Source organism: Scophthalmus maximus, chromosome 5 (genome assembly GCF_022379125.1).
Source record: "Scophthalmus maximus strain ysfricsl-2021 chromosome 5, ASM2237912v1, whole genome shotgun sequence".
Classification (NCBI taxonomy): domain Eukaryota; kingdom Metazoa; phylum Chordata; class Actinopteri; order Pleuronectiformes; family Scophthalmidae; genus Scophthalmus; species Scophthalmus maximus.
Genome location: NC_061519.1, coordinates 14,610,001 through 14,628,524, shown reverse-complemented (window position 1 = coordinate 14,628,524; position 18,524 = coordinate 14,610,001). Strand labels below are relative to the sequence as shown.

Here is an 18,524-nt window from a genome sequence, read left to right as displayed (position 1 = left end):
TCACAGAGCCGTACCCACTCCAAGCCCTATGACTACGACTATGAGATCATAACATTTGGGAGGTGTAACTAAAGCCATGTCATCTTCAGTCGAGGAAAAAAAAACAACCTGCAGTTTGATATTTTTGGGAAACATTGCTCAACCTTGTAAAGGGGGATTAAGCTTTCTGTTTGCCCAGTGTTTTCTGCAACAAAAAAACCCAACAACTTACAGATACGGGGAAGTCAAATAATACATGTTCTATAAAGGCTCCATCAAGATATGCACTCAAATGCAAATGAATATGACCGCACAAAAGAGTGCACAAACACGCCACGGCACAATACACTTTATATCTCATAAGAGGATTGCAGTCTCTGCTCAAAATGAAAAGCTTGAGCTGGAAACAGATGTAGGAAAAGGCTAATCTTCGCACCTGTGAAAGAGATTTACTCATTTACAGTGTGTGTGTGTGTGTGTGTGTGTGTGTGTGTGTGTGTGTTGGAGGCTCAGTAGGGAAGCTGCCATTCTTTATTGCCTCTCCAACACTGAGCTTGATCTCTGCCTCTATCCTTACAACAGAGGGGTATGTGTTTGTGTATGTGTGTGTGTGTGTGTGTGTGTGTTCAGTGGAGGCAGCAGGTAAAGTGAGCATTTTTATGTTGATCACATACAGACCTTTGAAGGTCAAGGGCTCCCTCTTACATTTAGTATGTTCTCTCTCTCTCTCTCTCTCACACACACACACACACACACACACACACACACACACACACACACACACACACACACATACATACATACACACACATACACACACACCTCTCATTCCCCTGCTCTTCTCTTGGTGGCAGCTCAGGGAGCTTGAGAGCACAAAGGTGCGGGTAGGAAAGGAGTGGGCGGCTAACAGAAGGATTTAGACAGCGAGTAAAGCGATTGTTTGTGTGTATACAGTCCGTACAATATGTGTGTTTGTGTTGGTCTGTACACTGCTGCAGGCATTAGGGCATTAAGCTGTGGAAGTGTTAGGCAGCAGGGTGTCATTACTAGACGGATGTCCTTATAGGACAAACGGATATGTGGGCCAAGTAAAGGCCAGTCATCTGTGCTTCTACCTGAGCGTCTTTCTGCCGCTCCGCCTGTCCGACTTCACTTTTCATTTATTTGGATAATGACGGCCACCTTTGCCACCATTCCTCCTTTATTCGCCTTCATCTCCACTCTCTCGTGTCCCTCCTTAACTCCATCCCTTTTGCCCTCCCTCCTTCTCATCTCCTCTCTTTTGTGTTTGAATAAATGACACACAAAATCACAAAGGCTTAGCCACTCCAGCTATATCCTCTGCACACCACAGTCCCCGTCTACATACCCACACAGCACTGACCCAGATAATGTCTATTCACACAGAGCCTCCCAGTGCGTAGCTCCTCTCTCACCATGGTGGATCGCTCACCAGACATAACCCACCCGAGTTGCCAAAAGCCACCCTTTAGCACCAAGGTGGCGTTTGCACCGCCGAGGTGTAGGCCACAGTGAAAGCCCTGGACGTCGAGGTGGCTTTGGGAGACGGGACGTCATATAGCTCAGTGGAGTCTGGTGCAGTGGGTTGTGCTGGGTGAGCAAACCTGCAGAGAAAAGGAAGGAAAAGCAGGCCAAGGACTGAGAAACTGTTAAGGCATGTTTCAACTCTTCACATCCGCATATAGCACTATTCCCTACAGACAGACGCAGCGGCGGAGGAGAGAGGTGGAGAGGGCAGAGCGGGACTCCTCTGGGTGCAGTTGTCATTAATTGGCTGCGTTTCCTATGCTGTTGTGTTCCAGCTAGTGATAAACACGTGTGTGCTCTTGGGAAAGTTTGTAATTTCAACATTTAGAGATGAATTTCCAGTTCGCTCCATCCAAGATCTGAAAGGTTTCAGGAGAGGTGAGTGTGCGAGGAGGAGGCGTGCACGCACAGGAACAGGAAAGCAGCCATTGACCCCTTCCCCTCATGCCCCCTCCCTTTTCTCTCTTTCTACTTCATGGATGGCTTCCAGATGTACGATTGGCCTGTCAGGCTGATTGGGCCGCTGTTGCATAGCTATTACGTTACTGCTCAGCTCCAAACACGACGCCCGCTTTCTGATGCTGTACTGCTGCACTTTAGATTCTACAGCCAGGAGGAACCATTCAGAAAATTCAAATGGACAAAGAATGGTTACGCACGAGCCTAATTAGAGACTATGGACTGTGTTTTATTTTTACATGTGGGTGTTTAGAACAGCTGCTGCTGCATTACAGGTTTGAATGGAACGTTTCTACAGCGGCTGCAGAGAAATGAGGCAAATGTTCTGCACTAGATGAAAGATATAGGTGCATGTCGGTGCTGTGAAATCCACAGGAAATAAGTTATTGTAATTTGGCCTATTTATGTGGCTTATCAACACGGTCAGCAGCTGAAGCTCATGGAGGGAGTTATGGTACATTAGTGTCCTTAGCATCCAACTGATGCAATATGTATACATCACATTCTTATCATAATACTACATTTAGAACAAACATACCTCACACACATCTTTTCAAATTATGTTTGACTCATTATCTGAAAAACATACAATTAAATTAAAAAAATAATCGGCGCACAACTACCGGAAAAGGACTTATAGGACTTATCCTAAGAACTCCGGAACTCGCCTGAGTGGTAGCTGTCAGTACATCCATGGATACTTTGCAACAATTGCTGCTGATAGTAAATGCACAGCGGCAGACTGGACAGTGACAGATCCAAAACGGTGCTTTTTTGAAAATTGAAAGAGGTTGTTGATTTTGAGAAGTCTGCCCATTAATGTGTGATAGGTGATACTCCATTGTAAGAGGTGAACGATTGGAGAACATCTTCTGTCAGAAAAAAGATTACAATAATGTGCACATTTTGAGGAATCAATTAACATTCAACGCGACTCGTGCAGCAAATGACAAAAGAGGCCAAAGACAACACGTCAGAAACAACTAAGATCATCACTGACGTCTGTGAGTGTCATTACCTTTGTAAGGCTGCTTCATAAGCACATCTGCCAATAGAACTAATTGATTGTTCAATATTTATTTGTCAGATGAAAATCCCCCGTGGTCCCAAGCTGCTTAGATTTTATAATGGAGAGCACAAAAGGAACATGCTGTGGCAATTTTCCCAAGCGGGGGCTCTTTTGTGCCCGACACCCTTTCACTTCCTACGCGGTGCTGAATGGGCGCAGTATCTGTCAGGTAGTAAAGGGGAACTTGGACACACACACACACACACACACACACACACACACACACACACACACACAAAATAAATTCACAGATCTTAATCAGTTATTTTGACTCTGAGCTTTCGCTTTCTTAGCATTTCCTCCACTTTTGTTCTTTATCGAACGGACTCAGATGCTGCTGTGATTTTCTCGTGCAGAAAAACAGTAGAACACGTGAGTGCTGATTTTCAAGCAAGTAAATGAAGTTGACCACTGCCTGCACAGATTGAAGACAACGAGAATATGACAGACAAATCTGTGTGTGCATGTGTGTGTGTGTGTGTGAGTGAGTGTGTGTGTGTGTGTGTGTGTGTGTGTGTGTGTGTGTGTGTGTGTGTGTGTGTGTGTGTGTGTGTGTGTGTGTGTGTGTGTGAGTGAGTGTGTGTGACAGTGAAAAAAGGCACGGGGCTCTCCTTTCCAACTCCGCCAGAGAGGATGAATTATTGAGAGTGATGAACTGAAAATAACATGGACTGAGGAAAGGAGGTGCAGTGCTCCTCCTACACACACTCGGCTGGTCACGGGGCCGGCTGATGCGGGCACGTTTACTGCTATGTGGCACAAAGTGTGTGTTTGTGTGTGTGTGTGTGAGTGTTCTGCTGGAGAGTATCTGGGGAGAGTGTGATGATAGTGTGTTAAAGTTCTGTGAATTGGGTTTCATGGAAGATGTCTAAGGTACTAAGAGAGAGTGTGTGTGTGCGTGTCTACATCTGTGTATGCATGCTTTTGCTTTTTGTGTTTTTGTGTGGATAGGTCTGTGTGGCAAAATTCAAAAGGAGATGGTGAATCTTTGTGTTCGTTTTGCCTTTTGTCTTGACAGAAGACCGAAGAATCAGTTATTCAGACTGTGAAGTGAACTCCCAACAGACTCCTTCTGTAGGCCTGTCATGGTATTTCTCCCTCTCTCTGTCTTTCTGTCCCTTGCCCATGACCCCTTTCACACAGAACACACACACACCTGGTATCTATTTAATCTGTTTTTAGACTCTGGCTCAAAATTAGAGAGCCATCAGCTTGGATTACCACCACAAAAGTGTGTGTCTGTGTAGATATGCTTGTTTGCTTTAATTGCACCGAAATTGAGAAATCTATCCCTGTTTTTTTGGGGGGGGGTTTTTGGGGGGGGGGGGTTGTGTATGTGTGTGTGTGTGTGTGTGCCTGTCAGCGAGAGAGTAAATATTTGTGCAGGGGCTCTGGAGAAGGTCAGGGTCAACGCATGACAGACAGCCCACTGGGAAATAAGACACACATACAATGGCAGTCTCTCTCTCTCTCTCTCTCTCTCGCACACACGCGCACACACACACACACACACACACACACACACACACACACACACACACACACACAAATAAAGAATAAAGTAGGGATGGTCAAAGAGACACATGCAGAAGAGGACAGAGTCAGAAAAATAGAACCAGACGGACAGAAGGGAAAACGGAGACAGAGTGAGGGAGAGAAAAACTGAAACAGAGAAAGACAAGAGAAAAGAAAGATGTGGACAGAATGAGGCGGGGGGGGGGGGGGGGGGGGGGGAGGGCTTCGTCCCGTAGTTCCCCTTGGCCACCCTCAGTAATTGGCTGGTATCCAGTGAACAAAGAGTGGATCAGAAAGCTACATGTACTGGACATCACAGACCATTTCCGGTCTGGCTGTGTGCGTGTGTGTGTGTGTGTGTGTGTGTGTGTATGTGTGTGTGTGTCTGTGTGTGTGTGTGAGTGTGTGTGGGTGGGTGGGTTGGTCGGTCAGAGAAGTCATAAGATACCATAAACACAGTGAGGGTCTGTCCTGAGATGTCAATCACGGAGGCCTATGTCTTCCATGTGGAAACAGCTCACCAACCACGTGATCCTGCTTCTGTTTCCCTGAAAAAAGACGCTTCTGTACAGTATTTGTTTTGAATTCATCATGACTTTCAAGATATCGCATGGCTCTTGTGCTACCTCTCATGTAATGAACAAGTTTGATAGAAGGTGCACAGACAACACACAGAATAAATTAGTCTGGCAGGCATTTTCAACACCTGGTACATATCAAAAGACAGTCTGTACAAATATTTTCAGCACTTGATATTTGTTGATTTACCATAATTGTGCAGTTAATTACCTGTAAATGCCTATAATTTTTCAGGGAGCAGTTTGGCCCCACGCTTCCTGCCATGATATTAACAATTTTTCCACTGGCCTTTACTGCCACAAATTCAATTCTCGTCGAAATAGAAAATCTCTAATCATGAAATATGATCAAATGTTGAGTGGCCATCAGCTGTCAAAGTAAAGTGACTTCACGTTTGTTTCTATTCCGGTACATTCGTCGGCAAACATCCAAAGTGCCGGCGTTCTGCACCAGAGAGCAGCGGCCCAACCGTAGCGCTGAAAGTCATAAATACTGTATGTTCCCTGTAGATTGGAGTATGATTATAATCAAATTGCATTAGTAAACTACACACAATTTGAAACATATTTCTTTTTACTTCCGAATTTTAATAACTAAATTGACTTTGTTGCCGGGTTAAACTGCAGACAGCACTAACTGTCTTTCTTATTCACAAAGGCAAAGGATGTAATAATCATTAAACATGTTTGTATATAATATAAACAGATTTGGGCTAACATATTTTATTGTTACTTATAATTTATTTTTTAGAACTCTTGTTTGCTAACTGGTGAAGTGATGACAATAATAATTTCTGTTGGTGTTACTCTTGATAATCCATGCTCAGGCGATGTGTGTGTGTGTGCTTGTGCTTCACAGGATTAGTAGTAATGGTGAATATATGGTGTTTAAGGTTGTTATGAACTCCGATTAGGGATTAGAGGATCTCAGCAGGGGGCTGAACCCTGGTGCTGACATCTCTATTGCACACACACGCACACACACACGTGCACACACACACACACACACACACACACACACACACACACACACACACACTGCTATGCCCTCTATAAACAGAACCTTGTGATGCACACGGAAACACACGCACCGAAACATATTACTTCCACGTATTGTTGTCGACACAAACAAACTCGCAGGTAATTAAGTGTCATGTCAGGCTCCTGCTGCAGCTTTGAGAAGATGAACTGAAAACTCGCTAATGTTCAGTGAAGCCACATTAATATTGTGACGCATCACATATCATACAATGACCCGTTTTCATCTAAATGTGTGTGTTTATTTTCACACATCCACACGCTTTTTCAACTTGGCTCCAGAGTTTGTTCAGCATGAAGACATGCCTATTTGACCAAAAGCATGTTTCACGGGCATGTACACACAAGCACAAACACTCAAACACACCCACACACACACACACACACACACACACACACACACATATAGATGCGACCCCGGTGGCCATAAAGGACGTCACATTCAATCTCGTCACATTTCTCCAGTGACGCTTGATGTATCAATTTTTAAGTAGCTGGCCTCAACTAACGCCGGGGTAGGCCACACACACACACGCACATTCACAAACACACACACACACACGCTGCTGTCTGCTCCTGGAGCTGTGGCACTCAAGGGGTACTAGAAGGGTTCCATCTTGAAAGCCTGTTGCCATGGTGACCATTATGGAGCTCATCTCCCCTGGGCCAGCGAACTTTACACAACATCCCTCTCAGAGAGACACACATGCAAACACACAAGCACACACTCCACTCACTATAGCACCCCCCGCCCCTCCACAAACATAAACACGTGCACGCACGACTTCCATCCTCTTTCTGCCCTTTATGGTAAAGCCGGTGGGGAGCCAATGTTTGACTTAAACCAAGTGTGGCATAAAGCAGGAGAGAAGAGAGCAATTAATAGTTGAAGGAACAGGAAGGTTTCAAAGACACGTGGAGGAGAGGAGGGAGCTTGCGGCGAGGCCGAGGACGTGTTTGTTTCAGAGAAGTGCCGCTGATGTGATGCTGCGTACGTACGGAGCCGCCTGGCTGAATGTGACAACAAATGTGACTGTCAGGTTTGGGTTCCCGCGTGTGTGTGCGCACTTAAGTGTGAATCCGCACAGGCCCTTCCTAATGCTCACTGAATGCATTTCCTGAACCGAACCTGTACAGTCAGCAGCTTCTGTCGTTCACACAAGCAACTGCAAAATGTTATTCAGCATCACGTGACGCACTCACACGTACCTGCAGCTCGGCGTCAGGAGACAGACTTAGAAACAGTGTTGTCCTTTTGTTCAGTCGCCCGCCTCCATACTCACAGGTGACCACTTAACAGTACATTCAAATTAACTGTGACGGCTGCATGTGCAAGGATGTGTCTCTGTGAAGGAGACGTGTTCGTCCCAGTGCAGTTCATTTTGGCCCACTTCTCTGAGGAGGCTTGTTCTAATAGATCGCATTCGTTTCATGCTATATGGAATAAATCTGGCCTGAGGGAACTGAGTGAGAAAGACAAGTAGATGGACTACAATCTGTCACTCGGCAGGAAGTTAGGGAAGGATCGTTTTGATCATGGGAAGATTTGCATCTTCCCGTTTTAAGTTTCTGTTGAATGAAATAAGTAAAAGGAGCACTAATTGTGAAAAGCGTTCAGAGATGCTAATAAGCTCTGTAGAAGAGAAGAGGAGTCAGTCATCTGACACAGTGCACAGTGCTTTTCCCAGAGGAGACAGTTGGGCTGTTCCCTTCTCAATCAGTGCGTGGTGACTGAGGGTGTGTCCTGAGTAGCAGTACTATATCATATCTAAGAGCTATCGATTGGCGTAAATACACTGAGTCTCTCTGGTGACCGGATGAATATTTAATAAGATACTGGATCTGAGGCCACTCTTCGTCTTTAGAATAAACACATACGATCACATCTCACACATTCTCTCTCTCTCTCTCTCACACACACACACACACTACTGTATATACAGCATTGTCAACTCTCACTTTGAAGAAGAGGCAAATCTGGAGTCAGCTCATAGTTCTACAACATCCTGTAGCTTTTTGCGACTAAACTTTTCCTCACCTGTTTGTCTGCTCTATGTGAGCGCTGTCGCACTTCCTCAGCCTGCTTGTCCTTTTTTTATACCTATGGTAAATCATTAATCATAAGGGAACCAAGTCAAGTAACACATTTCCCATGGGGCAGACACTGGGAGTAGCTCGAGAGAAAAAAAGGCTAGAAAAGTGTGAGAGAGAGAGAGAGAGGAGGGGACTTTGAGAGAGAAAGAAAAACCGGAGTGAGAACGAGGTGGAAAAGCAGAGTAGAAAAGAGCAGAACAAGAGAAGGAAGCTCCACTCGAAGCAGCCAAGCTCCCGCGCTTGCAAAAGGGTTTTTGATCAGGCAGTTGTTCGGGCGCCAGGCCTGGCATGGGGCGTCCTGTCGGTCCTCTTCGCACCAGGGTCCTTTGTGCCTCCGTGGCAGGCCGGCACCCAGGGCCAGGACTCTCCGGATGAAACGTCTCCGGAGAAAGGCTGCTTTTCCACCATGCTCGTACAACCCAGCCAAGAGGAACACACACACACACATCCGCGCACGGCACATAGGCAGCCATTACCTTGAAAGTTGACAGCAAGCAGGAAAGAGAGCACAAACCCTCTGAGAATTATCACTCCCTTTCCTTTCTTTCTTTCCTTCGTTTCTTTCTTTTTTCTTTCTCTCGCTCTTTCAAACCTACACCCAAACACACATCCTTTTTCCAGTGTTCTCTCAGGTCTTTTGGGGATTGTGCTAGTGGACTTTGCTCCCCTATGATGAATGATTTGCCTAAAAATACTGTCTGTATGCAAGCAAGTGAGCACAGCGTCCAGGTGGAAGAAATTACCACCACAGTGAGAAATCACACTACTTTTAGGCCACTTTTCCATTCCTCTATCCGCAGGTTAACCACAGCAATGAAATTACAATGTGTGTGTGTCTGTGTGTGTGTGTGTGTGTGATAATTTACAGCCTTTCTGGGACGAGTGACATGTAGCTTGATTAAATCCGTGACCTTCACCACCAGCACAAGCAATCAGCAAGCAAACACACACGTTCACACAAACACACACACACACACACACACACACGTTCTCTAACACCGGCACTCACATACACACGAGCCGCATACTTAACACCTTCCCACACACAAGCGCTCAGCATACGAACATGCAATCAGCACCTGGCGGATTGTAACGCATCATTGATCCAATCGATTTACACACACACACACACACAGGCACGCACACACACAGGCACGCACGCACACTATCAGAGACAGTTAGTGCTGTCTGCAATGTAACCCAGCACACACACATACACTCACACGCACACACAGAGAAACACACACAGGGCATTGTATTCGAAACACCCTCATTTTCCTTACATGGGGGGTTTTGTACCCTGCAACTCTATTTACCACTGTGGCAGAAAAGGCTTGCGAGGATGGGAATACCAGGCAACCTACGAACGTATGAATGAAGACGTGCGTGATCAATATTCAGATTACCAAAGGGAAAGTCAGGAATTCCATTTTAGTGCCTAAGATTCAAATCATTGAATCATTCAAGTCCCCGTTCTATTTCGGCGTGCCGCTGCTTTCGAGCGGCAGCACAGTTTTCCCTCCCCGGTTTTACGACTCCACATAATGTCTAATACGCAGCCACTGTAACAGCCACGGCAATAGTCACATTATGCTACAGTGATAATGTGTGTATTGGTGTGACGGCAGCTGTGTGTGTTTGTTCCCCTGGCTGCCTGGAGATCTAATGCTTATATAACTGGAATGGCAGTTGATCTGTTGTCGCACTTTGTTTTTATACTGTACAACTCTGTGGTTATACGGGCCTTCAGCCGGATGAACCTCCGGTGTCACAACACATTAAATCAGACTCTGTTTTCTTCTTCTTCTTTGCCATGGGTGCTCCACAGCACATCTTATGACCTATATCAGTATCTGTAGTGCCCTTGTTGCAGCGTAACTCCTCAAGTAATTTTGTATTTTTGTTCATATTTGAATCTTCTTTTCTGATTCTGTTATCTTCACACACGCTTAGAGGAACAACCTTGATTGTCAGTTGGGACAACAACAAAAAAAACACAGTAGAAGTTAAATAGAAGTTGAACGAGGGACTGTCAGTTAACTGCGATGGATGTTTAAACAGGCATTCTGGGTAATAACTTCTCTGTTTGCCCTCATCTAGTGAAGTCTGGAGAACCCTGAGCATTTGTTTCAATCCTGTCAGATGATGTGATTTCCTGTGTTCCTTGTCTCATGATTTTTCGTTCTTTTTTTTTGGCAATTTTGCAGCGTTCCAAGTGCTCAACAATTTACTTTGGCAAGTATAATGTCATGGTAACCGACACAAATGATGGACACAACTAAAAAAACGGGAACAGGCTCGTAAAAAACTGGAATTATCCCTAAAAGCATTTGTAGCCAAGGGGGGGATTTCTTGGACAACTTTATTCTTCCTATTCCAAGGTGTATGGAGAGTGGAAAAGTACAGAGGAAGAGGTTGTTTTCTAATCTGCGGCCTTCATCATATTTTTCATACATTAGAAAGAACATTTCAATGCTATCTTACAGTTGTGACCCTTCAAAGCATTTAGCAGCAGTTTACCCTGTCTAGAACATTTTAAAACTTAAAAAGTCTTCATGTCTGATGTCTATTGACGCGTGTGGTTGCATTTTCGCACCTGCTAACCCTGTGTTTGTCTGTCTCCTCGCTCAGCATGCAGACCTGGTACCTACAAGGCTTCTGCCACAGACGCCTACTGCACCAAATGCCCTCCCCACAGCTCGTCCCCGCAGGAACAAGCAGTCGAGTGTGTTTGTGAGAAGAGTTTCTACCGGGCTGAGAGCGACCCACGCTCAATGGCCTGCACACGTGAGTGAAAAGGAACCGCTGGCAAAAACGCAAACACGCGTACATCGTGTTAGCCACAGATGCAGCGATGAAGATGGAGGCTAATTTGGCGCCTGCATGCTGCATACATAATCAAATATTTGCATGTGGAGGTTTACATGTTATGTTGTACAGTGCTTTACAATTACAATGACTGGACGACATTTCATTTGATTAATCTGCAGTGTATTCCTGTAGGAATTTACATTGCACGGCAGTTTTGCATTTATTAATTTATAATACATCCATCCTTTTCTTAGTTTGCTATTGGATTAGTAAACACTAGAAATACATACATACATACGACACGCACACACACACACACACACACACATCCATGTGTATTACTTACTTACAATCACCCCTGGGTGGCTGGCTGCAGTAAAGGCCATATGTCCCCCCCCCCCCTATTTTAGCAGGTGGGACACACTAAATCTTTTTTCCTACAGATGGTCTATTATCATTTAGGGTCGTTCTTTTCACACTGATTCAAGTGTTATTTTTTTGTCATAAGTTTTGTTTTCATTTGTTATTTGAAAAAAATAAAAAAAAAATGGGACGAGACGTCCTGATTGACGTGACACTGACTTGCGATTGGTCGTGCGGGTGTACAGGACAGGACCTACATGCTTCAGCTCCACTCCCCAATCGCTACCTTGCAAACTCTGGCTCCAAATAACATCACAAGTGCAAAATGGCAGGATCTGGATCTGGGATATTTTGGCTTCATTTTTTGTACAGTGGGAGGAAGCAGAGACGCATTGCAAAACACAAACGTACACACACAAAGAGCCCGAGGGACCAGAGCACATCCTCGCGAACATAGACGGAGGAGAGTAGAAAGGAGTAGGAGGGCAGATGGAGCAAAAGACAGGGGCAGAAAAGATGGATTGAGATAGACGGAGGGATGAGGAGGGAGAGACTGAACTAAAAAAATATGGTCCTCTCACACGCGCTCGCTCGCGTACGTGCGCGCACACACACACACACAAACACACACACACACACACACACACTCACACACACCCAAACCCACTATCAGGTTTTGGTAGATTACACTCGTTAATCAGTGCAGCAGGTGAGATGTGACAGGTGTTATCAGGTGGAAATGAGTAACGGTTTGTTCAAACATGTATGTGCGCGCACACACACACACACACACACACACACACATACACATGCATGCGCGGGCGCGCTCCCTCCCTCGACTGGTGGAGAGCACTAGGCAGGACTGAGGGGAGAAAAGGTGAGAGACATGGAGACTGACACTTAAGAAAAGGGCGATGAATAGAACAGTGGGGGGAAATAGTGGACTATCAGAGGCATATAATTTAAATGTCATAAAAGGCCGATCAGTAGAAACAATGATGATGGACAGTTAGGTGTGGCCTGGGGCAGCGGGGGGAGGAAGAAAAAGAAATTAGCCGGCTCAGTCAGCACATCCTTTCAGCAGATTTATGACTGACAGCCTCGATTATCGGCAGCATGGCCCCTATCCCCGATGCCCGCGCTCAGCCATCCCCCATCACGCTTGCACTTCAGAGACGTTTCGCCACTGGGAAAGCTAATCAGGAAAGTCTCAGGCTCTGCCTGCAGGCCCCCTGGGGGCTCTCTACTTAGCCAGGGCCTGATGAGATGTCAGGCCAAATCGGCATCTACTGCCAAATTTACGAATGGTTCAGATATCTGCACCACACTGCACTGTGAGCAACCGGCAATCAGTGGTTTCTTTACCCCATCCAATAACACTGACATGGCACACACTTACCTTGACTATGTGTCGGAGGTTTGCGGTGCGCTCAAACTGACCATCTTGGCGATATTTAATACTGATCTGCCAAAGAAAAAGCAGAGGCAAGGCCCAGATGTAGACTCACAAGCAGTCGGACAATGTGTTTTAAAGAAACTACAGCACTGGGTGAAGAAATAAACCCTGCAGCCTGCTAATTCATTTGAACAGCACCTCTGAGGTCTGGCAGGGTGATACCTCTTTGATTCACGTACACACACGTACACACACACACACAGGCACACGCACACACACACACACACACACATGCTACACTTTGATCTGTCCTATTTCATTTTGTCCGGCATCTCTTATTTCGACCACGTACAATGAAATAGCACATACATGCGTTCCTGTCTACGAGGCTGAGAATTAAGTACTTGCGCAAAGCACAGTGGAATTTTAAACTCTGAGGTTTAGAGACAAATTTGCTTCTTCAGTCATATTTAAAATGAATGGACCTTTTAATGTATGCATCATCAACAAACGTCAACCGAACGTCTCATATATGTTAAATATAAGAACATTTGTTTGTCGCTCCGTCTCTGCTCGCTTGAGAATGATTACCGACGCACTTTTTGGACTCTGACTCGGCGATACACTAATCATTTCAGCCGGAGTTCAGAGAAATATCAACAACTCTAAATCATAAAATGTACCTGACTCATGAGAAAATGACTCGGGGCACTTTCAATAGATCATTGTCCACTCACTATTTATTGTCTGCAGTGCAGCCCCGCAGAGTATCAGTTACCTTCACATGGTCAAAAAAACAAAAAAACTAAACAACCTCCCTGCAGTCTGGAGTCTGATATTCAACATCATGGGAGGTCACTTTAAAGATGGATTTCAACTTTGGAAGTGATGTATATTTTCATGCTGTCACATTTAGAATCAGCCAGGCTCCTCTAGTCAGTCTAAGTGTCCAACCTCTGGCTGAAGTCAGTCAATGTGAATTCTGTTTTTAATAGAAACTTCTGTTAATTTTGTAATGAACATGAAGACAATGCCCGCTCAGAGAATGTACATTTGGCGGCTAAAAAATGAACATCAATCAATAATATATTTTTAATGAGCTCGCACTGATAAGGAGTGATGCAAAAGCTCGGGTTGCACCATGCTTCTCACCACTTGCATGCTGGGACGGCATGGTTTTAGTGGGCACAGTGAGCCATACGTCAGTACCTGTTTTTGTTTGGCAACATTAAAGGTACCCTGTAGAGTTTTTGACCACTAGTAGTGCTGTGGAGTATGATGTTTTTAAGAGTCAAACAAGTTGTACGCCGCCGCCTGTGGCTCCAGGGGGAGCTGCATGAAATCTGAAAAATCGCCTGAAGTGACATCACTTGAGTCAGTGTAGATCGGCCTGAAGCTGACCTCTATACCAGACCTCTGTACTGCAGCCTGCTCAGCAGCTCTGCCTGAGGCTAGTGGCTCAAGGCTACACAACACACCTGCATCTCTGAGCAAACTGCCAGCAGGTGACCTGCAACATGGTGAATATAAAGAAGATATCTCTGGTTTATCTGGTTGCATCAATATTATGTCTTTCTTTCTATCATGCGTCTGACTGAGTTCTAAGAGTGTAAAGCTAAACCGGTCGAGTTTACGAGACCTCAATAATTCACAAAATGGCTTTGGTGATTTTTTTTCCCTGTTTATTCAAGGTAAGAGAAAATCATTTTTACGAGTTCAGAGAAATACATCTCTAGCGTGTTTCTTACCTCAGGTCCGCCGTCTGCACCAGAGAACCCCATCTCCACAGTGAACGAGACCTGCGTGACCCTGGAGTGGTCGCCACCCAGAGAGACGGGAGGTCGGGGAGACATCACCTACAGCCTCCACTGCAGGAAGTGCTCCGGCGACGGCAAGAAGTGCACTCCATGTGGTAGCAGCGTCCATTTTGTCCCCAGGCAGTTCGGTCTCTCTTCTGCCACCGTGCTGGTCACCGACCTGCAGCCGGACTCCAACTACAGCTTCACTGTTGAGAGCCAGAACGGCGTGTCAGACTTGAGTCCAACACCCAGAGGAACAGTAGTCATCAACATCACCACGTCACAAACAGGTGAGGACATACACACATGCTGGGGGGAAAAATGCAGAATTTTGTTGAGGCAGAAGGTTCCTTCATATCATAATTTTTTATTTGTGGTAGGGTATTTTCAGGTTTAGATAGCAGGAAAAACTTTCTGCAGGATTTCAGTGATATCAGCCTTTAAAGGCTGATAAGAGAAAAAAAATCCTCTGGGGAAGAACACACTCATCACTCCGAACTGGGAATTGGTGGGACAGGGAAGCGTGTATTTTTCAAAATTGACTCCTGATTGCAGCGTCCTCGCAGATAACATCAGGCAACTGTAAAATAACTGCTGTGCTGCATCACTCTGATCCCTCAAAATGACACCTCTGGGTACACATATATATATATTCATACTGTCAAAGTGTGGGACTGTGGGAAATTGGTGCAAGAGAAGTGGAAATGACAGGGGGGTGATAACTAATAGGACTCACACTACAAATGTGTGTGCGCAAAACTGCGGGGGTGGGAGGGCGTAGGAGGTTGTTAACCTCAGTGAGATGTCACTACTCTCTAGCACAGCCCATTACACACACATACATTTATACGCACACAAGCACTTGCGAACACGCACTTTCAACCCACACCGACGTGGGTAGGAAGGATCACACACCAGACACACGCAGGTCACACATCGCACGACACTGTAATCACACTTGTGTAAAATAAAACACCTTGTGAGCTCAGTAGCAAAATTACGCATTTCAAATGAGTCATTCGTCTCATTATAGCACAGAGGGGTATCCATCTCTCCCCTCGCCCTCACAGCCCGCTCCCTCGACCTCTTCATGCTGTTTTTCTTTTTTCCCCCACATCTCTCTGTTGCTCACGCTTTCACCTCCTTCTCTTTGTTTCTCTACAGTAAGCGTAGTGCTGAAGGAGAGGCGGAGCAAGGACAGCGTGACTTTGGCCTGGCAGGGACCGGAGAGACCCAACGGGGCGATTGTGGAATATGAGGTCATCTACTATGAGAAGGTGAGAAAGACACGCGCACAAACACGTTCACATTTAAAGAGGCACACTACTAATTTCACGCATGATGATCTGTCTTGGAGCAAACTGAAAAGAAAGCCTGCATTACAATCCTGTGTTGACATGGGTGTTTACCAGGCAGGAAAGGGTGAAGGAAAAAGATGTTGTCATTTTGGATTATGGGACGTGTAGGGTCCAGCATTTTTGCAGCTTGACCAGAACATTTAATAAAGGTTTATTTTAAGGTTATTTAACATGCTTTCCCCCTCTTGAGCTCTTCATCTACATGTCATGGCTTAGTCTTAGGGTGTGTCTTTAATCACTAGTTCATCCCAAACATCTCTCTATCTCTCTCTCTCTCTCTTTCCTTCAATCTCTCAGTCTCCATCACCTTATCCCTCACGTCCCCTACTGCTCACACCGAGCCAATTAACCACACATCTGTCGAACTTAACTCGTAAAACATGGCCAAGGTGATGAAATTAAGCTTGTGTGCGTGTGTGTGTGTGTGCGCGCAATAGCCGTAAAATAGTGTTAATCCGTGTTGTAGAGTGTCTTCCATTAGGTGGAGTATCAGCCTCTCTGCAGGGGATCAGCTTACTGACAGACACACTTATTCTTCATTTATCCTCCTACCTGCACACGGGTTTTTTAACTGTGCGTCATGCACACACACGCACACACACACACACACACACACACATCCACACACAGACACACACCTACAAGGTAATCGAGGAGCGAAGCGTAACAGGCCGTGCATGACTGCATATTGCCCCCAAGAGTAGAGAGGATAAGATTTGGGACCTGGCAGATGCTCATGTATAAATGCGACCAAATGGTCCAGTGATGAACAAATGAAAACTTAGTGAGGTGTATTTGGCCCCTGGAGACATTTACATTCAACAATTTGAGCTTTCTATTATTTTCAGACGTTCCAATTTTGTTTCTGTCTCTCTCGATACCACAGACCATTCCTCTTTACAGTGTATAGCCCTCTAGAGTATATCTATATCCTCGGCCCTCTTTTATCCATAATCCTTTTTATTTCTCTGACACTTAGTTTTATCGAGTGAACGTGGTATTTAATTGTCTCCACCTCACGCACTTCAGAACCAGCGGGAGCAGAACTACACCGTTTTGAAGACTCGCTCCAACATGATGACAGTGGACGGGCTGAAGCCGGGGACCACATACGTGTTCAGGGTCAGGGCTCGAACCGACGGCGGCTACGGGAGCTACGGTGGAGAGATCGAATTGGAAACCAGCCACGAAGGTAAAGCCATAAACAAAAGACCAATTGGTCATTTAAGTTTTCTTTGTTTCCAGTTTTCATCTTATTTCTACTTTTTAAAATGTACCTGCGCATTTCAGCTGTGGCACCTTTGAAAATAGTTTGCACAACACAACAGCAGAAAGATTAACAACATAGGACAGAGTATTGCCATATTATTTCAAGTGTAGTAAGAGCCTGATTCACCGTCCTGCAGTCTAAATCAATCCACTGCATGGTTGTAAAATAGCAATAGTATCTGAAAAGGATCCTCGAATACACATCAGGCAAAAGGAGACATCCCCATTCCACAACAAAGGAAAGAGAATCCGTCTGCCCCAGTCAGAAATCACGATAACAGCTGCGAATTCAAGAATAAAACCACCTGGCGTCCTGAGGTATACCGCTGCCATTCGGTGAATTCATCTAAACTCGACTGTTTAGCTTGGGTGAATCATGTGTCAGGACAAATCTGTCCTCCTGCAGCCAGTGATATGTGGAGCACAACATTTGTTCCTTTTTTCTGTAAAAAGGAGCCTGGCCACTCACATGTAGGAATGTATATTCCATACATACACTTATGGAAAGACGGAGAGGAGACACCAAAGAGAGATCCATGCTATGCCCACGCTGTGCTATATCTCTGCCGTGGTGTTTTCAAGTTCTCTGTCCTTTTTTTCCTTTGTTTGCTGACCTCCACATTCATTATCTCCTCGTTATGTGCTCTATGATTTTCTGCTTTTCGGGCCCCATAATGTGCTCCAGACAGACAGGCTATGCAGGCGGTGGGGGGGGGGGGGGGGGGGGGGGGGGGTACATCAGTTAATGTATAGCGCTGCACTATAGATTGTCTGTGTAGCATACAACAGGCACACATTAACCCACTAATCATTCAATAATCAATAAAGGCTGGGCTGGGTTTTTGCAACACATATCTGTAATGAGAGCGTGAAAGTGCCTGTGCCTGCGACCGACTGTTTGGAGCCCAAAACCCAGGTTGGGTATCACTGGTCTACAGATACAAGAGGTTCACACTCAAGTTCAGAGCAGAATAGTACAGGATCTGCCCGATTCGGCTGGACCCCCCCCCCTCCCTCGCAGCAATCATCTCAAGGTTATCTAATCAGATCGATTCTATTGATTGTTAAAGAAGGCTGCGTATGAGTGCACCAGTAAATGTAAAGGGGATCAATGCTTATCTGTGCCTGCCTAGAGGCATTCATTTGCCTCCGACACACATACACACACATTCACATATACAGTACACAGACACACACACGTACCCACTCATGCTTAGCTAAGCCAGATAAATGGGGTATTTGTTTTGA

General features: G+C 45.4%; 1 protein-coding gene and 2 long non-coding RNA genes across 6 annotated transcripts in view; 1 reads left to right on the top strand and 2 right to left on the bottom strand.

Annotated features, from left to right (window-relative positions):
- Positions 1–18,524, top strand: part of epha4b (eph receptor A4b) — a 78,146-nt gene that overhangs the window by 26,411 nt on the left and 33,211 nt on the right. For all 3 annotated transcript variants that reach the window (XM_047332198.1, XM_035635867.2, XM_047332197.1), the window contains exons 6-9: positions 10,912–11,067; positions 14,604–14,939; positions 15,814–15,926; positions 17,037–17,199. In XM_047332198.1, coding sequence (XP_047188154.1) covers positions 10,912–11,067; positions 14,604–14,939; positions 15,814–15,926; positions 17,037–17,199 — 768 coding nt within the window. The remainder of the gene's footprint in view (positions 1–10,911; positions 11,068–14,603; positions 14,940–15,813; positions 15,927–17,036; positions 17,200–18,524) is intronic.
- LOC118311758 lies at positions 1,485–14,696 on the bottom strand. Its single transcript, XR_004794065.1, has 3 exons — positions 14,599–14,696; positions 12,854–12,919; positions 1,485–1,604 (listed from the first exon to the last, which is right to left on the bottom strand). It is a non-coding gene; the product is annotated as an uncharacterized LOC118311758 (long non-coding RNA).
- LOC124850034 overlaps positions 14,734–18,524 on the bottom strand; it is a 115,909-nt gene continuing 112,118 nt past the window's right edge. For both annotated transcript variants that reach the window (XR_007030795.1, XR_007030794.1), the window contains exon 4: positions 14,734–14,855. This is a non-coding gene — a long non-coding RNA (uncharacterized LOC124850034). The remainder of the gene's footprint in view (positions 14,856–18,524) is intronic.